Below are 27,393 nucleotides of genomic sequence, written 5' to 3'. Positions count from 1 at the left end.
GTTAAAACTTAAACATATATATTGAAGAATGGAAATCTTACTGCTGGCCTTCATTTTTGAGGAGCGCGATTGCGCCAACGCTCCTACCGCGCTCCTACAATAAATGAGAGCAAAAAATCGCGCTCCTTAAAAAAAAAAAAATAACATTTTACATCTTTAAATCCATGAAATGGCTTTCTTTTTTCCATAATTCCTTGAAATTACTTTGATATAGTTTAAAACAATCAGAAAAATGAAGAATATTCACCTCTTTCCCGACTCTGATTTGAAGTTACCTCGGTAAATATTGTAGTACTACATGTAGACTTCCATGGTGTTGCCATGAAAATCTACATATGGGACTACATGGGACTGCAATATTTACCGCGTTTAAATTAAAATCAGAGTCTGGAAAGAGATGAATATTCTTCATTTTTCTGATAGTTTTTAACTAAATCAAAGTAATTTCAAGGAATTATGGAAAAAAGAAAGCCATTTCATGGATTTAAAGATGTAAAATGTGAAATTTTAGCAATTTTTTATTTTTCATTTTTTTTTTTAGCAGGAGTGCATACGGTACGACATCTTGTATTAAAACGTATTGACGTGACCCAGGCCTAGTTTCACCACAGATTAATAGCTAACACAGCTATTGCATATATACAATGTTAAGAAAAATCTACAATTTATCATACATGTATTGTAATGAATTGATTTGAGCTCCTCACGGAGAGCGATTCTGAGGAGCTCAATTGAGCACCTCAAAAAAAATAAGGAGAGCGATTTATTGAGCTCCACGAAATTATAAACGTGAAGGCCTCTTACTGGGATTTTTTTAGTCATTTTGAGTGATTTTTTTTTTTTGGGGGGGGGGGGGTGTAATTTGGGAGTCAAGTTACAAGTTATGTAGAATAGTTTTTTTGGATATGATCACACCTTGTGAAAACAGGAAAAACTGTGAAATAACATAATGGCACATCCATTGTATTTGTTCATAATCATATATGCCAATGCATCACTTTACAAATAGTTTTCTGAAACACCCCGAAGTTCTAAATAGCAAGATGCAATGAATAAATGAAGCAAACTGGAGAAGCGGTGAAAAGGTGACATGCAAAAAGCAAAATTTAAAAAAAAGCAAAGGAAAATGAAAGCATGCTCATGACGATGATGTCTCTGCTCTCGGACGTGATATCCTTACCCATGTGATAGTTGGTGATGACAAGCTCCGGTGGTGTGACCTCCTGGAGGTCGGCCGCGTTGATGCCCAGCGGATCCAGATGAGCCATATTGTGACCGCGGATCTAAACGAGGGATAACACACATGCAAAATGGCCGCAACAGGTAAATTTGGGTTTTCGCATGATGATACACAAGTGGCAAAACAAACAAAAATAGCCATTGGTGGGACTGGGAGATTGTAGATATGAGATTGCAAAACATACAGCAGTGCTGATCCAAAACAAATCCTCATAGTTTTAATAGTTTTTATTACTGAAATAAGTGTAATTTACAAGATTTTTCCCCATGAAAACCACCAAAGAGGGCTCTTGCTTAGAGCAATTTTGTGATATTAATTGTTAAACAAACATGTTTGGTGTAGTAGGTTTCACGGTACACCATGTACCTTTCTTGGGCAAGTGTTGGTCCTGAAAAGGACCATCCAAACTTTTGACAAGTATTTGACTGATAAATAAAGACAGGTAAAAATATGGGTACTGTGTAAATTTGACAAAGCATCTAATTTCAAAATCAGAACAAATCTATCATCACAGACATACATGTACAAGTTCCCTTTTTTCAAATAATTTGGTGAATTTCAAACCCAGGTATTTTTAGAGCTCCCATCCCCATCCCCTGCCCCCTTCCACCCCTCCCCCGAAGACTGGAATATTGATTTGCGTATTTAACTCAAATATGCATTAAAAAATAAGAAAATTGTATCCTCCACAAGCGTCATAATATCACTTCATTTTAGCCCAGCACTGCTGTAACAGTAGGCAGCATAAGCAGAAAGGGAGACAAAAATAAAGAGCTGCACTGTGTACAAATATCATACTGAAATAGAAAAGATATACAGAGAATGCTTCATGCAAAATGGGAAAATCTGGGCCCCGTCTTACAAAGACTTATAATTGATCCGATCAATCGTAACACTGTGGAAGTCCATCATAATTTTTTCTCTGAAAAATTTGCACAATGTCCTTTGTAGCAAAGAGAAGCATATTGAATTTTCAAGAAAACAATGAATGCATGAATATACATCATAGCTAGAAAATATTTTGAAGAAGCATGCATAACAGATGTGGACGTTGCTGGCCGTCCATAGTTGTGGTTAATCAGATCAATCGTAACTGATTTCATAATACAAGCAACAAAAAGAACCTCATCTGAATAAAGAGAGCACATAATTTATAAATGAGACCAGGTTGGTGTTTCATAAAGCTGTTTGTAAGATAAGAGCGACTTTAAGAACGACTGGTGATCCTTTCTTTTGTTAGATGGTATACTGTCACTATTGGTGATGGTTAAGCACGTAAGAAAGGTTCACCAGTCGTTCTTAAAGTCGCTCTTAACTTACGAACAGCTTTATGAAACGGCCCCCAGTTGAAATCAATTTTTATGCCGATAGAAATAAAAGATGAATGAAAGTTTCATGTAGAACCAGGGCCCCCGTCTTACAAAGAGTTACGATTGATCTGATCAACCACAACTATGGAAAGCCAGCAACATCAACGTCTAAATACATGTTTGTTCAAAATACATTCTAGAGAGTGATGTATAATCATACACTCATTGTTCTCTTAAAATTCAGTGAGATATCTAATAATCTACAAAGAATATCATGCAGATTTCCTGCCGGAGAAAAATTATGGCATTGCTGGACTTCCATAAAATGTTTAGATGATCAGATCAATTGCAACTCTTTGTAACACTGGGCCAAGGGGTCCCTTGACTCCCTTTCATGAAGCTGTTCGTAAGTTGTGAACAATTTTCACACCTGACTGCTGAACCTTTCTTCTGGTTAATGATGTACTCCAAATTTTCATCGATGTTGCCTCAACTCAAAAGAAAGGGTTACCAGTCGTGCGTAATGGTGTCTGTATCTTACAAACGGCTTTAAGAAATACCAACCCACTCCTGCCATATTTACCAATGATCAAATTTAATGTCATTGAAAATAAACAACCTAATGTCAAGATGAAAATACACAAATGCATAGACAGAAATTTAATGGTAAAACATACATAACACCATATTAAAGAAGACATAAAAAGGGGAACATGTTTAAAAAAAGGAACAAAAATATACAAGATAAATCATGTTATAAAATTTTTCGAAAGAAGCTACACAATAAAAAATGCAATCTATTCTACAGAAAATGTGAAATATGTTAGGGGAAATCCATAAATTCTAGTAAATGTACCTAAAAGAGAGCATACAATGGACGCTGATTCAATATTTTAATTATGATTATCAATCATGCAGAACATTTATCAGCTGTCCATAGAGCTTTATTGTGTTATGAAGCCAATTTAACAAGAAAAATGATGTGAAGACTAAATATAAGACTCAATTATGTTACATTCACATTTCAAACAGGTTCTCATGATCTACTACGCAGCGACTGATAAAAAAAATTTCATATTGAAATATTCGTGGGTTCGAATCCCAGCCATGGCGTAATTTCCTTCGGCAAGAAATTTATCTACATTGTGCTGCACTCGACCCAGGTGAGGTGAATGGGTACCCGGTAGGATTTATTCCTTGAATGCTTTAGCGCCTATATGGCCGCTCAGCTATAGCCGGGGTAATAATGATATACCAAGTATATTTCAGCGCCTTGAGCACATAATCAATGTGGATTTGGCGCTTTAGAAATACTCTATATTATTATTATTATAAAGGACAAGTCCACCCCAACAAAAACTTGATTTGAATAAAAAGAGAAAAATTCAACAAGCACAACACTGAAAATTTCATCAAAATCGGATGTAAAATAAGAAAGTTATGGCATTTTAAAGTTTCGCTTATTTTCAACAAAATATTTATATGAACGAGCCAGTTACATCCAAATGAGAGAGTTGATGACATCACTCACTCACTATTTCTTTTGTATTTTATTATATGAAATATGAAATATTTTTATTTTCTCGTCATTGTCATGTAAAATGAAGTTCATTCCTCCCTAAACACTTGGAATTCCATTATTTTAACATTTTGTGCTTCAGGCAAGGAGGACCTAATTGTCAAATTCATAAAAATTGAAATATTGTATAATTCAAACAATAAAAAACAAAAGAAATAGTGAGTGAGTGACATCATCGACTCTCTCATTTGGATGTAACTGGCTCGTTCATATAACTATTTTGTTGAAAATAAGCGAAACTTTGAAATGTCATAACTTTCTTATTTTACATCCGATTTTGATTAAATTTCAGCATTGTGCTTGTCTGATTTTTCTCTATTGATTCAAATCAACATTTTTCTGAGGTGGACTTGACCTTTAAACTATTAAGCAAAAAAGTTTTCATTTCCAAACGGTATGACATTACACCCTCTCTTCATACAGGATGGGGATGGGCAAGGGGGGTGGGGGCACTTCTCATCATACGGTACCATGTAGCATGGTATTAGTGTAAAACTTTTAATTTTGGGTAAAAAGTTATATTTAACATACTCCCTGTCCCCCCCCCCCCTGGATCAACACCTGATGCTTACTCCAGGAGAGCGTTTCATCAATATTTTCATCCGACAAGTTGTCAGATCTACCATCTTTCCTTTATTCTGATTGGCTGAGAGGCACTGTTCCTATGGTAACTGTTGGATAAACTGGTACTTGTCGGATAAAATGTCCGACAAGTCCTTTCATGAAACGCCCCCCAGTTGTAGACATGATTGACCATGTTTCCATCACAACAATGCTAGGACATTGAAAAATAAAGTGCTACAAAGAAACAGCGAACGCTGAAAACAAGTCATTACTATAAAATAGACAAATACAGATCTACACACTTCAACCACAACCTAGTGTCATAAATGATCTCATATCATCGTCTACATGTATATTGCTGTACAACAGCTGGCGGTCTTGTTTGCTAAATATACGATGACCTCATTAGCTGACCGAGACTGAACCAAGGTCAATCTCAGTGATGGTCAAATAGATCACTCAAAAGATTCCATCTGATTGATGTGTAGGCAACAGAAAACATTTTTAATTTTTTCCCATAAATTACAAACTTATTCATTTGCGGAAGGATAGTTTGCCATACTGGCCCGTGATATCGACATAGGTGAATTGTAGGGAGGTTACCCACAATCGTGCAGACAGAACCCCCCTATGACAGAGCCTTTTTCCCTATAATTTGGTAAATTTTCAACCCAGGAAAATATGCTCTCAATTTTCAACCCATGAAAATATGCTCTCTCCTCTATGTTCAAGCCTGTTCTAACGTCTTGTCGTGCTGCAGCAACAACACCAGCTATGACGAAGGTCTGACGAAGCTTGCAGCCTCGCAAGCGAAAGCTGACCAAAAAAGGGTATAATTTCCTGATTGTGGAAAAGAACATTTTCTCAGGTCGATGCAGATGTTTGCGTGAATTGTGGTAAAGTAGGAATTGGAATCAAAAACATGGTTGATATGGATTTAAACTTAGATATTTGCCCATATCATTATTCATAAAACATGACTAAACATGTACTTCATTGATTGGGAAGGGTAATGTGACAAAACAAGTAGACCTGCCCTGCTATCAAAGTTGATCAGTAACCAATTCCAGTTGTTTAAAATGCTTGTATTTACTTGGAACTGAACAATGTATGCTGCATTTTGATCTTTATTTTAGAAAATTTTACTTTTGTCTGACGAGTAGTTGCTGTCCCCTTTAAATCTAAAATGCCATGTCACGCCATTTAAAATGCTTGTATTTACTTGGAACTGAACAATGTACATGTACATGTATGCTGCATTTTGATCTTTATTTTAGAAAATTTTAATTCTGTCTGACGACCTTAGTTGCTGTCCCCTTTAAATCTCAGATGCCATGTCACGCCAAGAATGTTGTCACCCCTAATCAACCCCAATTAACCCGTAGCAACCAAGTTCCATTGTTATCCAGCATTTACCACATAGCTCCACCATGAGAGAGAGGTTTCCGAGATGAAAGAACTGACTGGAAGATCAGGGGTGGGGTGGGTTATTAGTGTTATTGTATGGATAACATTTGATAGGGCAGGGAGCAACTTGACATCTCCCAGGCTAGGGCATGCACGCACACAAGCAAGCATTGATCTAGAATAATCTATGTTGATGCAGTGCGGGCCATTACCCCGTGAACATGTACACATGTGCTACCGGTTGCTGCCATGTTGATAACAGAGGACGCTGTATACCAGGGGCCGACGTACCCTGTGCATATCGATGGGCCTGTGCAGAAATTGATTGGTCTTCTCACCTTTCGTGTACATGTGTATGTAAACGTTCATGAGCACAGGGCGGCGGCAGCGGCCATCAGCCTCACTTGAAAAACATGTCATATTGGGTTCCTGCTAGCAAAACAGACAGGGTTTATTACAGTAGTTGCACTGTCAGCCAATTGTCAAAACGTGGAATGGCAAACAATAGCCTCTATGTGGTCATGCCCGAATGCTTATTTTGCAAGATTTTCCTTTTCCATGAGAGGAATCAACGTGAACTTTTATACGACATGAAAGAGGAAGCCCGATAGAACCCATAAGTACATGCTGGCATATATGTGTATGATGTATCTCTAGAGCAATCCTGGGAATATTGATTTTTCAAAATTAAAGTGAAATATTCATGAGATACTATTGAAATAGTCTCTTTCTTTTCCAGGCGCAAATGTTTATCTTGCAACATTTGAAGGTACAGAAGGTACAAAGCATATTGGCCCTCTGTTTCTCTTTGCAGAGACTTTGCTTGGATATTATATATCGGCTTATATCTGTCAGGTAACTGATGCCATCCCAGACAGGAGATCCTGAGGAGGGCGAGTGGGCCCTTGCCCTTCTCACCTACCCCATCTTTTTTGCTTGCCCCAAAAATGTGCACAAAAATAACAGCCATGAGGGCTGATCGCTTATCATTTTATCAGGACTCACATTGTGAATTCAAAGGGGCACGCCCTTTTTTTCTTAAAGGGCACTTCAAGCAAAAAAGGGAAGACGGTGTTCACTTAAAGGGGGCATCTAAGGCCATTAGAAAGGACTTCAATTTAAAAAATGTATACCTTTCAATGGTATACATGCACTAGATTAGTACTGGGCACAAATCAGGCCACAGTCAAAAAGGGCACTTATTTTGGCCTTAAGTCTATGAATATTTCGAAGGGGGCATCAAGACATTTCTGTTCAGACTTATTTTGAAAAATTGACCCTTTCCTGGGAAACCCTTGATCCCAGATATACACTTTGCAAATCTTTGAACTTTACTGGGTATCAAATCAGCAGCATATCAAATGATTTTTTAGAAAAGCTGATGCCATGGTCACATTTGTTCTACGGCGGCCGTACGGCGAGTCGAAAACAGCCGTTTTATCAATTTTGATTCAAACCACCTATATGTAGTTGGATAAAAAATGTTAAAACGGCTGTTTTCGACTCGCCGTACGGCCGCCGTAGAACAAATGTGACCATGGTATTAGCTGAAAGATAATGAACAAAGCTCTCTGGTAAGGGGGAACCACTTACTTAATAGAATTCCTGACATGAAATTATTTTAGTGGTAATTAGTCGGTAAAGGTGACGTATTCATACAATGCATAGATCAGACATGTTTCAATACTGAAAGCATCAATTAACAATGGAAAGATGAAAGGACAATTATCAATCAGCATATCCTAATTCAATTATCTGACTCCATGAAGGGATATTGTCTCCAAAATTGCCTTGATGTCGAATTTTTGCGTGAAATTTATCTTTTGTTCAAAACCTTATTAAGCTTTCGTTGAGGGCCAATAATGTGAATTGTTGTACAGTACTAGAATACAATCTTAAATTCTTAGATCTTTAATAGATCAAGTGCCTATTTTCAAACAATTCTGTGACAAGAAATTTTGTAATCTGTCACCAAAAAAACTTGTAAATATCAAACACTTCAAATTAAAATAATTTAATAAATGAGATTCAACATTTCAATAACATTTATCCATTACCTTTAACCCTCCAGTCCATTCAACTACAAATAAGTCTGTCAATAAATTTCCCTTCCAAATTGGCAATAAAGGGTAAATTTGATTTGCAATTTCAGATCAATAGATACACTGTACCATAACATGGCAAAGGGACTAGTCTTATTCATAAGCTTCAAAGATATTTTTTTATCTTGACAAGTCTATTTTCTTATATTCTCATTTGCATATCTTCATACTGCAGGAAAAACAATACTCCTACATGAGAATGAAGAAGACAGAAGGGAATCAATATTTTATTGTTGAAAATAGAAATCAGAAACAGATCTTATCAGAAAATTCATTTTGCCCAATTGATCATGTGCCCTGCAAACGCTGAGCAGCGCCAGATCAATGTACTGTAGCTCTATTCCTTAAATCATTGAACGCCAAATGGGGTAGCAGCAACTCCCATACTGCAACGTCTTTTGGTCTGACACCTCCGGGGGTTTGAACTCCCGACCTCCAGGTTGTGAGACCAACACTCTACCAACTGAGCCAACACACTGGAATGTACATGGACATGTACATTACGGTACCTAATCTTTATCTTTCGGGGAAGAATTAGGGTGAAAAGATCTTTTCAAAGACAGAAGAATTTTTTTCACAATATTGAACACGTGGACAGTTTACATTTCTATATCTATCTTTTCTAAGGGGGGGTGATTTTCTCACATACATGTAGGTCAGATTAGATCAGTCTCGTTTTGACCCAATTTAAGTCTATACGAAGCTTCGAAGCCAGACCTGTACATAACATGTAGTCCATGGTTTAGTGGTTCTGACTGTCACCTTGTTATCAGAGGGACATGTGTTCAAATCCATTTGCCGCATTACCATCCTAAGGCAAAATTATTGTCAATTATCTACACTCTACCACTCTCACCTGTGTGTTATGGTTAAATGAGGTTTGGGAAGAACATGAATGTTGTTGGTTCTGCACTTTGAGCGTCATTCTCTATCCATTGATGGAATACTCCCCAGGGAGTGGAAATAGTGCATACTGTATTTTGGCGAGAACCTCATGACCATCTGTGAAGCACTACATGGAGATATTATTCCAATGCGAAAGCAGGATATCATGATACTATATTCAAACCCTCAAAATGAAAAGGGGTTTTCACAGAAAATACACCTTAATAACGGAATGTATCGCCTTCAAAAGGGAGATTTAATATGTAGACAGCCTGAGAAGCAAGCTACCACAAATCAATACGCGTCTTGTCTGATGGACCTTAATCAAAATGCTTTCAAGATGATGACAACGAGGAAGTGACTTCTCGTCCAATCAAGCAACCTCAAGGAAGACAGGTGGATTCAAAGACTTCTCCTTTCAATGATGGCCTACACATCTCCTTCCGGATGACGTATTCACGATTCAAAGGGACTGAGGATGACATTTGAAGATACACCACCTTATCTTTATGCCTCTTTCCCCTAGGAAGGCAATTGGTTTTTCATTCTTAGATTCCTTGGGTGGGGCGAGGGGCTGGAAGGTGTAGTTACAAATGCCATATTTTCAGCAGTCCTTTTCTTCCTTCAAATGCATCAATTACACACTGGCTCTGGGCGATTGCAAACCCCAAAATGACAATTTTTTTTTTGTCTGGGCCAAATATGCCCAATGCCTCAAGTGGTATTAAAGGAGTATAGTAAAAGTGAATCAAGAAGTCAACTCTTTGACTGATCAGAAGTGAGTTTCCAGCACTATCATGTAAAATTGATTATAGCATATATATATATTACTAAAAGGACAATGACTAATGCTGTTTGGATAATCAATTGATAGTAGAGGCAGTGAAAAAAAATGGTGGCCTGTTCTCATACCACATTTATAAAACATACGTTTTAGTGAAGTATGTACAATAGTGATTCACTTGTTTTCTTTACCAGAAAGCTAACCTATAATATAGTGCTTTGAACTTAAAAAAAGTGTATTCAACTATTAATGAAGAGGGCATTGTATTTCATGATTGAAAGTAGAAAGATAAGAACACTTGATCAAGCGAGATTTCATTTGAGAAAATGAGAGCAACTGCAAGGACAAACTTGTGACATTTTCATTATTTGATAGGTCTGTCTGAAAATACATGAAAATAAAACAATCATGAGACACTACTAAAATAGTCCCCAGGGGTATCTTCATTCTTCCAGTCCCAGCCTGGGAGAGGGTGGGGGGGCAATTATAGCCCCCTAGAGATCTCAGTTTAGTGATTTTGTGAGATATGCCAAATGTTGAAGTCAATCTGTTAATAGCTCTATGCTTGAATCATAAGAATGTCAAGCATGTACAACAAATGACAGATAAAAATTACAAATTTTGCTATTTGCTCCTCAATGAAACACATGTACATGTAGGGGTGTGTTTGATCAAGGCCACTTTTTTATCCCAGAATCAAGGTTGAATTAATAGTCAAAAGTAAAAGTAAACATGTTTTGAATCACAAACGTGAAATGCATGATAAAACGGGGCATTTGGAAAGACATTTCTGCAGAAACATGTTCAAATAAGGTTTATTATAAAATGGAATGCTGATTTGATTCATGATTCTATGACATCACAGTGCCAGCCTTCTTCTGTTTTCATGCCTAACTGCACGCCGCCAGTGGTATTTCACTTTTGCATCACAAAGTAGCAGTACACATGTATCGAAAATCAAAGTTGTTGATCTTTTGCAATTTGAAGCGATTAGAACTTGACCTATATTTCCTGGTTCAAAATGCATACAATGAGGTAGCTTACAGCGAGGGAGTTACAGAGAGAGAGTCAATTAAACCCTGATTCTGCAGTGTTACTATTACTTGTTTGTTTTTTAAATTATGTTTCGTCTTGGCGATTCTTGCATACGAGGTCACATAAAAACGCCTAGATCTGTCCAAGATATGAACGTACTGGAGGCTTTTTCACAAATAGGAAGGTGTTAATCAATGGGGGTGTTTCACAAAGATCTACGTATGACTTACATGTATGAGTCGCACTTGAATGCCTAGTTGCGTGTGATATACAAGGCATGACTGCATTGGTCAGATCATGCCAAGATGCGTACTGCGTATCAATCAATAAGATTGCGTACGCACTGCTTGATATCATGTAAAGTATGCATCGGCATTTAAGTACGACTCTCTCAAAGTCATACTTAAATCTTTGTGAAACATCCCCAATGTCATTAACCTTAATAGGCCCTATATCACTCTAAAAATAATCTTTCATTTGTATTCATTCTGTTGCAACACCCTTTGTCACCATTCTAATCATCGAATGGCACGTCCTTTCCATGTTCATTGAGTTACCTAATCCTAAGGTGGGATGGCCAGCGGCAACAATGTCCGGTAGACTACCAGTCGTTGCAGATGAGATGTTTAAAGGGTCAAGCTTAGCCATGTAGTGACCTCGAATCTACAGAGTTTGACCGGTACGAAGACAGGAATTCATTAAAAAAATTAAGAACAGGGATAAAGATTCATGGGACAAACTATGCTTGAACATGTCCTGCAAGAAATAAAATGTAGATAAATCTACGAAACAGACATTAGGAATAACGAGATTAGCTAAAAGAATATTATGAGAGATCAAGGTACAATGAGGGTTTGTAGGAATACAAAATTAAATCTACAACCCTAGAAGTCCCCTTCTATTCTTTCTCACACCAAGTGAGATCCTATTCTTCTCAAGTTTGAACCTGTCAAATCTCTAGGGCAATGCCATAAACTATGTACGTCTTACCCCGACCCCCTATACTGGGACCTTCATGAAATTTTCTGTCTTTGATTTCGTGTTCTTTTGACAGTCTGTAATGTTCTCAAAGGACCATGACTAGGTCAGTTTATGAAATGAAGTCACAGTTGAGAAAAATGGGGGTTGGACGTACAAAAAGGTTGATAATTTTATGGAATTGCCCTCTGCAATATGAAAATGTTACACATAGAGTTCAAGGTAAAAAATAATCTACAAATTTTATTATGTGAGCAAAGATGTTGTTAATAATCGCGTGTACATGAACATACTTCTGTTTCCTGGGGCAAGTACTTGCCAAGGTTAATAAAGCACTCCAAAGGAAACATACAATTAGTTTTCGGTCTTGCAGAATGCCATGGTTACATGTACTGTTATGGGTCAAATCACAAGTCAAATAAATGGCCGTTTCATACTTCCAATAAGTTATATCAATCACAAAGCAACAAGTCAAACGCATAAGATGCACACTATACAGAGGTTAATGTTTCCACAATTAAACAAACAGACAAAACAACAAATATAAAATTGACGAAAAAAATACAGATATTAGATACTGCTGACATTAGACATTATAATAGAAATTGGACACTGATTAGTAATGCAATCATTTTAACAGATGGAAGGGGGGGGGGGGTGGGGTTACATTTTTGTATGTTAATCTAGAATAAATGTATGTGTATTTACATGTAATAACTATGTAAATATACATTATACTCATCATGAACATGTATGATGTACATGAAGGCCTATAGGCTATAGTGTAAAGGAGAAGAAAAAAATAATTCAGTTTTTATGTAAATGAAGTGGAAGCAAACTTCAAAAATATTTTATTTGAATGGCAAAGAAATATCATCTTGAATCATGGAATCTCCATTAATACAGTTTACTGTACATGGACAAAAAATGGCACTTTTAACTCTATTGCTTGTCTAGAGCTAGAGCAATTCACCAGCCAGTTAATTCATTTCAAAATCACAAATATCAATACATGCACAACTAAAAAGTTAGGCAGTTCAGCAAATCCTTGTTAATAACATCAACCTTATTCAAGGACGAAAGAAAGAAGAAAAAAACAACAACAAATCTTTAGCTACTTTGGAGTCAATTTACATTTTAAATGCATATCTTATCTGGGAGCAAAGTTCCCAAACAGATCTTGAATATTTCTACTGCTTGCCCCAATTACCGTCTGACATTGAGCATTTGTCAATGACAAATAAGAAGCATACAAACAGTGTAGTTTGAACTTGTGCACTCAGTACACATCAAGTGTGTTTTTGTTATTACTTGCAAGGCTTTATTTAGCTGTTGATAAAATCTGGTTCTTCGAAGGGCAAGGGCCTTTTACCTTGTATTTTCCAAAGTGATATTATATAATCTGCTGTCTATAAAAAGACCATAAAAAGAATAAGGTGGTATACCTGTACATGTAGGGCCTACATGCAAAGTCTGTGAATCGTGCTTCACAATTTAGTGGCATATATAAATGTAATTTCATGGTACAAAGCACAGAACATGTTGATAGTAGAAAAAAGTAATGTATGAAATGTATGTCATGTGATGTACTGTATATACACATGTACGTGCCATCATGTGTTGAATGCACTTGTACCTGTAAATATTTTTCATGTCCCTGCCAGCAACCATTAATCTCTTATCTGTTTTCCTGTGTTGGAACATTATTAGGCGGTTTCAGACCGCCTCGAAGTTCGCCAGTTCCAGGTATTCTCTGATCGGGAAATTTACCCCGATCAGAAAATACCAGGTATTTTGGTAATGTGAAAGCAAACTACGCGTAATTTCCCCGAAAGAAAATACCCGCTAAATAGTAGGTACTTGGCGAAATTACGAGAACTTTCGTGGGGATTTTTCCAAGGTCGCAGGTATTTTGGAGATGTGAAAGCAAATTACGGGAACTTTTATCCCAGCGTGTCGTTGGGCGCGGCGGCGTGGGTGGCTGCTGGGCTAGTGATTTTGAATCTCCCGCCTTGCCTGCTTATCAGACCACACTGCGCATGCTCGTAACTTCGGGAACTTATCCCAAAGGATGTGTTTCGGGGCGGTGTGAATGCAGGAATAATTAACGGGTATTTTTTAGCCTTAAAAAGTTCTCGTAATTTAACGGGGATTCTTGTGATCGAGGCGGTTTGAAACCACCTATTGTGATTCTAAGGAAGACTGGTTTCAAGATCAACGAGTTCAAACAATGAACTTTGCAAATTTTGTTGTTGTGTTTTTTTCTTACATACATGTGCATGTTATCCTACATCTTGCTTCTTCCCCCCCCCCCCCCTTAACCCCATCTTTTTTCTTTTTTTTGCTGCAGGAGTGTTTCACTTAATTTTGATCTAAGATTTTTACTCTTTAATTTTGCTATTTGTAATGTATTAATGTATTGTGACCCCTTTTACAGGCATCGCTTCTGCGGGGTCTCCGAACCATCTATTTTTTCTGATTCTTTGTTAATACTGCTTTTATCCTTCTGATGGTTAATTAAATAAATGAATTGAATTGAAAGCATCATGCATTCATGTACTGTTTCTGCCTTTCAGAGTTGAACAATAAATTGCCAACAGGAAAAGCATAGTCCCTGGGTGGATTCTATAGGGTTGAGAAATAGGGATGATTGTGATTAACGGACCATTGTGAAATTTAAGTTTAATTAGTGTAAGATCAATTTCGAACCATGGAAACAAGCCATTAATGTTTTATTAGAACCAAAAATACACTTCCATTGAATAAGTACATGTACACGTACCACTACCTAATCAAGTTACAATCTAGCAAGATTGATTAGTATTGTATTTTATTGTAGAGTTTGACAGTACATTGCCCATTCTTTATATAAGCTTATCTACATGTATGTATATACAAGAAGAAAACTTTTCATTTGAATGTCTGACCAGGTGGGTGTTTCATAAAGCTGTTCGTAAGATAAGAGCGACTTAAAGAACGACTGGTGATCCTTTCTTTTGGTAAATGGTATATTCATTGGCAATGGTTTAGCGCGTAAGAAAGGTTCATCAGTCGTTCTTAAAGTCACTCTTAACTTACGAACAGCTTTATGAAATGGCCTCCAGCAAATATAAATATGTACATGTACATGTACCATGTATTTTCTCCCTCATTATGAATATCAATAGAGTATGCACTATGAATTGTTGCTGCCCTAAAAAAATTGTTGTTTCTTTATCATTATTAGTAACAAAATAATGATGCATATGTGAGACAGTGAGAGTATGTGTAAATTTTACTTATAGCATTTAGTAAAGTCTGGAAGCAAAGACTATAGAGGGGCGTGGCATGGGTGTGTTGGAGGGCTTGGAAGGACTTGGCAAATAGCCAAAACAAAAAAGACAAAAGTCCCCTGGATTATGGACTGAAGTCAGTTAAGTGAAAGGAAAAGGTGGATAGGGTTATTCCTTTCACCAATATTTGTAAAAGGAACCATTATCTCTTCTTTTTTTACAATAGCAAATTCCATTCCAGTCTGTTGGTTCCTCACTATTCAGATGTAACTGTAGTCTTACAAAATCAACCACACACATTTTCAAAATAAAGTTCAAAAAGTTGACTGTCAATATCTAGATTTGTCAGAATGTTCAAACTTCAAGGTACATACATGTACTAAAGGGGAAGTTCACCCTAAGAAAAGTTTGTTGTAAAATAGCAGAAAATGATGAAAATTATTGGTAAAGGTTTGAGGAAAATCCAATATTTTAAGAAAGTTATTAGAATTTAAAGTTTTGGATTTGCGATGTCATAAACGAGCAGCTATCCCATATGTAAAATGCAAGAATACAGTTTTTTAATGATTCCTGAATCTTTTTCTATTCATGATCATTGGATGTGAAATGATTTGTCTATTGATATACAAACCAAACAGTAAATCATTTTCAATTTTCTGAGATAATGACATTTCATTTATTTTTTACCATTCACTGTGTATGAATCCTGCTTCCATATTACATCACAAATAACATTATTTAAATTCTAATAACTTTTTAATTCTTTGATGGGTTTTTATCAAACCTTCGGCAATATTTGTTATCATTTTTTTCTGCTATTTTCACCAGAAACTTTTTGTCAGGGTGAACTTCCCCTTTAAATAAAATGAAGAAATTGCAAATTTGAATTTCTAATGTTGTAACTTACTGATAATGTACAAATTATAGGTCTACATGCAACCGGATTTAAGGATATCCTTTTTGTTAACCTGCGAAAATTATAAACCAACACAACGATAGGCCTACCCTATCTTGAGGAATTTTTTTTTTCAAATCATCAAAATTCTTTTAAAGCCTGTGTATAGCTTTGGTAAAGGGTCACTTATGTGATTGATAATTGAATATCATCTAATATGACAGTCTTACTGAAGCGTAGAGACCGTTAGATATTTTTCCAACTGCACTTCTCTGAGAAAATTTCAAATATTCAAATCTTGGATATATAGCGCCCTCTCTCGGCGATGCTTGTTTTAAATTTAAAAAATGGGCATTCAAACACTTATCTTATAAATTTAGTGATTAGATATCCAAAAGTTACAGACAAAGAACATATCTTGAAAGTTTCAGCCCATTCCATGATTTGGAATAGGATATAATTGAAAGACAAAAACACACAGATATTTTAATTTGGTCGGGTGACCCGATCAAGTTAAATTTCCATGTAAAATCGCAAAATTTATCCTGTAAAACATATCCTCCACATCATAATTGTTATAGGGCATATCCATTCATATTAGCTAGCAATGAATTGGAATAGTGATAGGTGCATTTTGGTGGATTTACCAAAACTATACACAAGCTTTAAGAATGTCATGAACTTAAAAAAAGATGGAAAATCCAGTTCAACAGTATTTCATAATATTCAGATGATACATTACCAGTAACCATCAAAGCAAATTCATTTGGGAATTAAGACTGATATGGACTCCATTCCACTCCCTCTCCCCCTCCCAAAAAAAAAAATCTTTTTAGAATGGCACTGTTCAAATCACTGACAAAGCATCCTACATGTAGTTATTACATCAATCAATAAAAATAACATATGACTCTGACCTACATGGCACATATACACTGTAGGCCTACCATGTAACTGTCATTTGTTTCCAATCATCAATGACTAAAATCCACACTTCTGGTTTATTCTGAAAGGAGGGGGGGGGGGGGGAGAGTCCGAGTAATTAACGGTAGTCAAATACAGGAACAGCCATTGCCATGACACTGACACACTTCCTGTATTTCTGCCTGTTAATATATGATAGGCTTCTTGTGATTTATATAGTCACACAAAAGAATGGAAAGGGGACAAGCCAAGGTAAAAGATTGACAAAGAGAAAGATACAATAACCAAAAGTGTGAAATGAAATCCATTAATTTCCGCTAAAGGCCGAGTTACACCACAACCGAATCAGCTGCAAATCCATTCAATTACACGTATTTGGAATATTCTGTTCTCCCTCCGCGATTGCGAGAAAATTCAGGAAAGATTTGGGAACATTCGAATTCATCAAAACCTTCCGAATTAGGCTGAATTCAGCTGGAATCGGTCCGAATTTATTTGGGAGTGTTCATTTTTGGTGTAACCCTGGCTTAAAGCTAAATGAAAGTAGTTGCAGTAAAACACTCATTTCGTGAAAAAGTCTGTAAAACCGAATTTAACTATACTATATCATCGTGGATGTAGATCTGGTACAGTTACATAAGCTGAACTTTGTGAAATCATAAAATCGAAGCTGAAAAACGATCACACTGAAGATTGCCAACACAGATAGGCACACGTGGGACAGTGTATATTATTATTGCTGGAATAAAGACCAGACGGAAGTGCCAGAATCCGCGCTTTGTTTTACATATTTCTCAGCAATTACACAATATCTTCCAGAATCCTTTCGCACATATTTTTTATTCATACAAACCGACACTTGGGTGGTCATTATATTGGATGCTGTAAAGTCATTTTGAGATCGTTACCACAACTGGCATTTATCTTTAAGTGCAGTTCACAATGTTTTACTACATGACAGATTTGCCCTAAATGAGGGAAGTGGGAGTTCCCTGCTCACATTATGAGCTTAATGATATCGAGCAATATTTAAATGTACATTTTACAAACACATTCACTCCCCTTGCTCATAATATGGAAAAATAATACTATCACTCCAACAAGGCAAGCTCAATCACATCTCTTGCTCATTAAAGGTCATGTCCACCCCAGAAAAATGTTGATTTGAATCAATACAGAAAAATCAGACAAGCACAATGCTGAAAATTTCATTAAAATCGGATGTAAAATAAAGTTATGACATTTCAAAGTTTCGCTTATTTCTAACAAAATAGTTATATGAACGAGCCAGTTACATCCAAATGAGAGAGTCAATGATGTCACTCACTAATTCTTTTGTTTTTATTGTTTGAAATTCAAATTATTTCAATTTTTACGAATTTGACAATTAGGACCTCTTTGCCTGATGCACAAAATGATAAAATAATGGAATTCCACGTGTTCAGGGAGGAATGAAACTTCATTTCACATGACAATGAAGAGAAAATAAAAATATTTCATAATTCAAACAATAAAAAACAAAAGATAAAGTGAGTGAGTGACATCATCGACTCTCTTATTTGGATGTAACTGGCTCGTTCATATAATTATTTTGTTGAAAATAAAGCGAAACTTTGAAATGTCATAACTTTCTTATTTTACATCCGATTTTGATGAAATTTTCAGTAAATATTATGCTTGTTGAATTTTTCTCTTTTTATTCAATTAAGTTTTTGTTGGGGTGGACTTGTCCTTTAAATGGAACAATAGTACAATTATTGTATCACGCTCATTTACTTCCCTTGCTCAATATATACATGTATTGAGTCAGTAAAAAATCTATGTAAAGGTAGAAACAAACTTGTTCACTTCAGTTGCTCAAAATGAGCAATAATACAATTTTTGTATTATGTTCGTTCAATTCCCTTGCTCAAAACATACTACTGACTGGCCTTGAGGGGAACATAAAATGTATAAAATCAAATTGGCCCAAAAGCAATATAGTTCTTTTAAGGGCAATATATCTTAGTAATGTCCCCCCCCCACCCCAGAAAGAAGAGTCAGTCAATATTTTCATGAAATATAATCCACATCAGACCTCTAGTAATGAGCAATAATAAATTTATGTTAAACTCTTTCACTTTCCTTGCTCACATTCTAAGTATAGTAGCTCAAAAGAGCCATCCAGATGTTGAATTACCTTGGGAAGTCAACAGTTTATTATGTAGTACAAGTTCAGCTGACAAGATCAGGGATCTCATCACGGAAAAATCCTTTAAAAGAAATAATCAGGATATCAGATCCCTGGGGGGTGTTTCACAAAGATTTAAGTATGAGTCGCACTTAAATAACGAGTTGCGTATGGTATAAAAGGCTTGACCGAATTGGTCAGATCGTGTCATGAGGATTCGCACTACTGCGTGTCTATCAATAAGATCGCGCGTTGCATATCATGTATGCGTCGGCGTTTAAGTGCGACTTAAGTCGTACTTAAATCTTTGTGAAACCCCCCCCAGTCCCCATCTTACAAAGAGTTATGATTGATCCGATCAATCGGATGTAAATCCATCAGTGTCATCAATTTTTTCTATGAAAAAATCTACACAATGTACTTTGTATGCAAAGAGAAGTGCAGTGAATTTTCAAGAAAACAATGAATGCCTGAATATAGGCCTACATCAATCGTAGCTGGAAAATATTTTGAACAAACATGCATAACAGATGTTGATGTTGCAAGCTGTCCATAGTTGCGATTGATCGGATTGATCGCAACTCTGTAAGACGGGCCCTGATCTCATCATGTTGACATCCCTTCAAAGAGATGATCAGATGACAAGATCTCAGATCTTGTCATGGTCACATCCCTTTGAGGGATGATAAAAAAACATGACGAGATCAAGGATCTTGTCATGTCTACATCCCTTAGCAGAGATGATCACGGGCCTGTTTCATAAAGAGCCACAACTGCTTTAACTTTGCCATTGTGGCAACTACCATGACAACCTTGATTATGATTGGCTGTTGAGCCCTGTTGCCATGGTAGTTGCCATAATGGCATAGTTACAACAGTTGTAACTCTTCTTGAAACAGGCCCCAGATGATAAGATCTTGGATCTTCTCATCATCTTAAGGATAATTAGCATTTAGATGATGGGATACTTGCCCACTCAAAGCTTTGTGTGCGCAAACATGGCATTTGAAAAAATATGATTTGAATGATCTCATATCTGATCATCTCTTCTAAGGATATAGACATGATGACATCCGAGATCTTGTAATCTAATCAACACTTCTACTTTGAAGACATGACAAGATCCAAGACAAAACACCATCCAAAAATGCTTATGGCACAACTCTAGCAACAGTTCTCTTTACTTTCTAAGAAGAGATGGTCAGATGATGAGATCCTATGCATGAAGTTGTAATGCCCACATTCTTAATCAGATATGGGGCCCGTTGCAGAAAGAGTTGCGACCAAACGCAACTCAAAAAAACTTGCGCAACTTGACTTTCAGCCAATGAAGCACCCGTATTCGGAAGTTACGTTTAAACGCAACTCTGTCTGCAACAGGCCCCTGATCAGACAATGAGCTCCTGGATCTTGTCATGGTATCATCCTTTAAAAGAGATGATGAGATCCCAGATCTTGTCATGTCTGCATTCTTAATCAGATATGTTCAGATAATGAGCTCCTGAATCTAGTCACAGTAGCATCCTTTAGCAGAGATGATCCGATGGTTGATCTCGTCGTCCCAGATCTCATCTGATCATCGCAGCTAAAGGATGTAGACAGAAGATCCAAGATCTCATCATGTCTACATCCTTTAACAGAGATAATCGGAGATCCTGGATTTCATGTCTACATCTTTACAAGAGATGATCAGGGATCCGTAACACAAAGATTAGCGATCAATTGCTAAATGAACTGACCAATCAATATCAATGTAACATGCGTATTCGGTTTAAAATACTGACCAGGGACCAATCAGTGCACTTCTTTCATATTTGCAATCCATCGCAAACCTTTGTGTTACGGAGCCCTGATGATGAATGGCAATTGAAGCATTGTGTGCACTCATATGGTGTAGGGAAAATAGATGTATGATTTGATTTCAAGGATCTCGTTACCAGAACATGGATGTAGACATGAAGACATACAACAAGTTTTTGTAATATAATCATCGCTGTACTTGGATGTAGACATTATGCGCCCTTAACACAAAACTTAGCAATGATCGTAGAACATTTTTCTATGATTGATTCCATTGACTACACTGTACAATCAATCATGAAAATCAAGCATACGATCAATCGCTAACCTTTAAGTTGGGGAACCCTGATGACATCCAAGATCAAAACATTATCCAAAGACACTCATGGCAAAACTCTATCAACAATTCTGGAGTGAACAAGCTTCAAATGTAAACAAAATCTACAAGTTCATCTCATATCACATGAGGAAAAGTTACAAGCATTTGCTAGTAAACATATTTGCAACACTCATTAGAATTCATAGCTACATTCTGGTGGGGTCTTATGCCCTCCAGCTTGCTGCTCCGTTCACCGACAATTCAAGGGACAAGCCCAGTCAGCACATAACTCACAGGAGCTCTAGCAAATGAGAGCAGCCCACAACAGTAAGCCAATCACACTAATGAATGATGGCAAAATAAGTTTACAATCTAAAAAAAATATTTCTTATAAATCTTGGTTTTGTTTTTATTAGGAATATAGTATCTGACATCATCTGTTGACCATGCCATGATTCCCTTCTCTTGCTCAAAATATATTGAAATAATTATTTTGAAAGTCCACATCTTATTAGCGAAAGATCAGGGGCCCGTTTCATAAAGAACTTGCAACTGTTGTAACTTTGCCATAATGGCAACTACCATGGTAACAAGGCTCAGCAGCCAATCAAAATCAAGGTTTCCATGAAAGGTGCAATAATCATAATGGCAAAGTTACAGCAGTTGCAAGTCCTTTATGAAACGGGGCCCCAGGGGCCTCTTTTATAGAGACTTGTCACTCAAACTAGATATGTGATGTAACTTTGCTAATATTACATAGGTCATGTAGATTCGAATCAGTGATAGGTCAATACGCCATCACGTGACCATAGCTGCGAGGATCGCATTTGTTATATTCTTGGTTTTGACGTCACCTCAGGGAATATACTGCGTAGTATTTTCAATTGCGGCGTTATATCCACTAAGGTGACGTCACTCGCTGCATACAAGTTGCGCAACAAGATAGTGTATTTGATGTACGCGCTAGTGTTAACGCGTCGATTGCATGAAGAACGCGCTTGATGCATTTTCAAAATCTATTATGACGTAGACGGATCAGAGCTGTAGCAAGAATTTCGCTCTTGAACCAGATGATGAATGCAATTTCTGATGGCGAATCCACATATACTATATAATATAACAGATATTGCCTGGTCTATCGTTTTAATAAATAACATTTCAACTCCCCTCCGAAGCTATATTTTTCCCTCGGGATAATATTTTCCCTCAGCGCTGCGCGCTTCGGGCAAAATATATTCCCTTGGGAAAAATATAACTCCATCGGGGAGAGGAAATGTTATATTCAAACTCTAGGTAGGCAATATCTGTATATTATTGCACCTTCCATGGAAACCTTTGAGTGGCTACTGAGCCGTTACCATGGTACACGTACAGTAGTTCCTATTTAATGGCAAAGTTACCATAGTCGTAACTAAGTTGTAGCTCTTTAAGAAATGGGCCCCTGTTAGTAACAAGACCTTAGATCTCATCACGGTGACATCCCTTCACATAGTAGATCAGCTAATGAGATCCCAGATATCGTCACGGTCATGGTGACATCCTTTAGCAGAGATGGCCTGACAAGAAAGAAACAATGACCAATACTGATACAGGCTTTTGTCACAGTGCGCAAAATTGTCGCCTGTTGGCGTGGATATCCAGTTTCATCCACGCTTTTTTAATTAACGAGTCTACTGTTTAAAACAGTGGACTCATGATTAAAATAGCATACTCAACCATGGCAACAGGCATCAATTTGGAGCACTGTGACAGAAGCGTGTATCAGCATTGGACATTTTCTTTATTACATGCATTATTTAAGTGTAACTTATTCAGAAAATCTACATAGACCATGGGTTCAGCCGATGGTTTTCAAAACTATCTATGAATTCCGGCCACGTCTACATCCTTAGAAGAGATGATTAGATGACAGGATCTTGGATCTTGTCAAGGAAACAACCTTTAGAAGAGATGGTCAGATGATAAGATGCTTGCCTATTTGAAACGTCGCGTGCGCACACAGTTGTCTGATTTCAAGGATCTCATTATCTGATAATCTCTTCTATAAAAAATGCAAACATAATGACATCCAAGATCTTGGTATCTAATCATGCTTCTACTTGGATGTAGACATGACAAGATCCAAGATAAAAACATTGTCCAAAGACACTCATGGCACAACTCTGTCAACAATTCCCTTGTGAAGAAGCTTCAAAGATAAGCAAAATCTAAAAATCAATTTCTTATCACATATTTACAACACTCATTAGAATTCATAGCTACTTTCTGATGGGCCTTGTGCCCTCCAGCTTGCTGCTCCGTTCACCGACAATTTAAGGGACAAGCCCGGTCAGCACATCACTCACAGGAGCTCTAGCACATGAGGACACTAGCCCCAAAGAGGAAGCCAATCAAACCAATGAGTGATGACAAAACAAGATTTACATGTAGATCTGTAGATTTTAAAAAATTATTTCAGTTAAATATCTGAAAATCTTAAAAATCTTGGTATTGTTTTTGAAGTTGCTGTGCGCCATATGAAATCAGTACCATGTCATGACTCCCTTTTCTTGCCGACAATATATTGCAATAAAAAAAAAACACAGCAACATTCAGTTGCTATGCTTTCAATAGTGAGCAATAATGATGAGATCCAAGTTGGATTTCATCATGTCAACTTGATACCCTTGAGCTGGGATGATCTGTTCATGAGATCCCGGATCTCGGTAAGTCTACATCCTGTAGAAGAGATGACCAGATGATAAGATACCTACCAACTTGTAGCGTCATGTGCGCATAGATGGTGAACATGTAGGAAGTAGAGTTGAAAAAGATTTAAAGGATCTTATTATCTGAACAAGTCTTCTAAGGTTGCAGACACGAGGCATCCGAGATCTTGTAAATTTTAAGATTGGATGGCATGACTGGATCCAGATACATCTTTTACAATATGATGCCATGACTGGATCTTTGATTTTGCCATGCAATCTTCTCTTACAGATAATGGTATGACTGGATCTTGGGTCTTGCCATGCAATCATCTCTTACAGGATAATGACATGACTAGATCTGAGATCTTGTCTTCTAATCTTGATCTCTTTTAAAGGATGATGGCATGACTGGATCTTAGCTCTTGTCATGCAATCATCTCTTACAAGATGATGGCATGACTGGATCTTAGATCTTGCCATACAATCATCTTTCACAAGATGGCATGACTGGATCATAGATATTGTCTTCTTATCATCTCTTTTAAAGGATGATAACATGACTGGATCTTAGCTCTCTCCATGCAATCATCTTACAAGATGATGGCATGGCTGGATCTTAGATCTTGCCATGCAATCATCTCTTACAGGATAATGACATAACTATATCTGAGATCGTGTCTTCTAAACTTGATCTCTTTTAAAGGATGATGGCATGACTGGATCTTAGCTCTTGTCATGCAATCATCTCTTGCAAGAAGTTGGCGTGACTGGATCTTAGCTCTTGTCATGCAATTATCTCTTACATGTACAAGATGATGGCATGACTGGATCTTAGATTGTCTTCTCATCATCTCATTTAAAGGATGATAACATGACTGGATCTTAGATCTTGCCATGCAATCATCTCTTACAAGATGATGACATGACTGTATCTTAGATCTTGCCATGCAATCATCTTTTAGAAGATGATCGCATCATGACTGGATCTTAGATCTTGTCTTCTCATCACCTCTTACAAGATGATGGCATGACAGAATCTTAGATCTTGCCATGCAATCATCTCTTACAAGATGATGGCATGTCTGGATATTTGATCTTGCCATGCAATCATCTCTTACAAGATGATGACATTACTAGATCCCAGATCTTGTCTTCTCATCATCTCTTTTGACAAATGGCATAACTGGATCTTAGCTCTTGTGATGCAATCACCTCATAAAAGATGATGGCATGACCGGATCTTAGATCTTGCCATGGAATCATTTCTTACAGGATGACATGAATAGATCCCATAACTTGCCTTCTCATCATGATTTTTTTTAAGGATGATGGCATGACTGGATCTTAGCTCTTGTCATGCAATCATCTCCTACAAGATGATGGCATGACTGGATCTTAGATCTTGCCATACAATCATCTCTTACAAGATGATGACATGACTGGATCTTAGATCTTGCCATGCAATCATTTCTTACAGGATGACATGAATAGATCCCATAACTTGCCTTCTCATCATGATTTCTTTTAAGGATGATGGCATGACTGGATCTTTGATCTTGCCATGCAGTCATCTCTTACAAGATTATGACATGACTAGATCTTAGATCTTACCTTGCAATCATCTCTTACAAGATGATGACATGACTGGATCTTTGATCTTGCCATGCAGTCATCTCTTACAAGATTATGACATGACTGGATCTTTGATCTGGCCATGCAATCATCTCTTACAAGATGATGGCATGACTGGATCTTAGATCTTGCCATGCAATCATCTCTTATAAGATGATGGCATGACTGGATCTAAGATCTTGTTATGCAATCATCTCATTTAAAGGATGAGCCATATTACAATTTTTTTAACTCTTGCTCACAATATTGAGCAAATAATAAGTTACTTTTACAAGCTCATTCACTTCCATCAGTCATAGTATGGAGCAATAATAAACCTAAGGAATATTTTTGTTCATTTCCTAATTTTCCTTGTTAAAAAAATTTGTACAAATAAGGTTTACCCAGTGCTTCTCTTGCTCTCAATATTTTACAATAATATCTTTTATTAAAGGCTAATTCACTTTCTGGATTGGGGAGGGGAGCTCACATTTTAGCAAGCTACAGGTACAAGTAATTCAGTACTATTGCTCATAATACATGTTTTATAATAAAAGTTCTACATGTAAGTACATTCAATTCACTGTTTTATTTTGCTCAAAATATTTAAAAAGATTCATCTTTTTAATGTGTTCGATAATATATCTTTCTCACAATATTTAGAAATTATTATAAAACAAAGTACATGTAAATGTGCTTGTTTATTTTTCATGCTCCCAATTCTGATAAATCTTAATTAAACATTGGTTGATCTTGAATACCAGTATAACTTATTACATCTTTCTGACCTCTGTCAATGATTTTCCTGGTTATCAGCCATCAAATTGCCTGGAAAAAAAGATTGTCCAAGCTGTCTTCCTTTTCAAACTATGGTACTGGAATTGTCATGATGTGGATTATTTTACTGAAACATGTCCATTTATGGCATGATTTAATGTAGATTTCATTGGCTAAACATACATGTAGTGTAAGAATGTTTTGTAGAGTTCTTTCTAAAGATCATTGCACGTATACAGAATTTGTTTTGCTTTTCACTGGACTAACTGGACTACTTGTTCCTCAGTTTTTTTATTGTGTGCTGCAAACGAGTGAAGTAATTTTAAATTGTAATTTGTAAGGCATGAGATTGCCCAACAATCAACCTATATTTTATTCAGGTTCAATCTTTGATCAATCTATGTTTCATAAAGGCCTAAATTTTGATCAATTTATGTTTCATAAAGGCCTAAATTTTTGCTCACTTGCTTCCTTCTGGATTTTTTAAAAAGAGATTTCCACAATTATGGCAATCTTGGCTAGTTATTCAGCTACATTATACACATCCCGTTCTCTGTTGGCAATAGAATATACATGTATCATGTTTGTATGTACATGTAAGTAGGTATGTATGTATGTGCATAGCAAGCTCAACATAGTTGCCAATTTTGGTATTGGTTACAACTGAAATAAATATTACATGCTGAATTTCAATTTTTGTTTTTTTTTACAAATGTTACATGCAGATTTTATCTGACTTGCTGGAAGGACTTTGATAAAAATGACTACCAAAGCAAACATTATAGAGTCAAAGAAACCATGGTTAGAGACAAATCTACATGAACAAGAAACATTTGGCCTACATGTATTCATATTTAAATTGAAATCAGGACAATATTAGTATGATTGGCATCAACAAACGTTAGTAGTTACAAATTGACTAGTTTATAATGTACAAACAGAAGACAATTCGCACAACAAAATAGAACAAAAAAAGAAAAAGGAAACAAAATACAACAAAATAACGATCACTGAAACATTGAAGCAAACAAAAAAAAATACTGACATATTT

General features: G+C 36.5%; 1 protein-coding gene across 2 annotated transcripts in view; it reads right to left on the bottom strand.

Annotated features, from left to right (window-relative positions):
• Positions 1-27,393, bottom strand: part of LOC121432095 (2-oxoglutarate dehydrogenase, mitochondrial-like) — a 67,430-nt gene that overhangs the window by 34,979 nt on the left and 5,058 nt on the right. Inside the window, exon 3 of one of the 2 annotated variants that reach the window (XM_041629944.1) lies at positions 11,464-11,569. In XM_041629944.1, coding sequence (XP_041485878.1) covers positions 11,464-11,569 — 106 coding nt within the window. Of the gene's footprint in view, positions 1-1,180; positions 1,284-11,463; positions 11,570-27,393 lie in introns of both variants that reach the window. The other variant, XM_041629945.1, reaches the window with a different exon arrangement.

The sequence above is a fragment of the Lytechinus variegatus genome, chromosome 18 (genome assembly GCF_018143015.1).
Source record: "Lytechinus variegatus isolate NC3 chromosome 18, Lvar_3.0, whole genome shotgun sequence".
In the NCBI taxonomy this organism is placed as follows: Eukaryota; Metazoa; Echinodermata; class Echinoidea; order Temnopleuroida; family Toxopneustidae; genus Lytechinus; species Lytechinus variegatus.
Note: the sequence above shows the minus strand (reverse complement) of the source record. Positions and strands in the feature narration are given on the sequence as shown.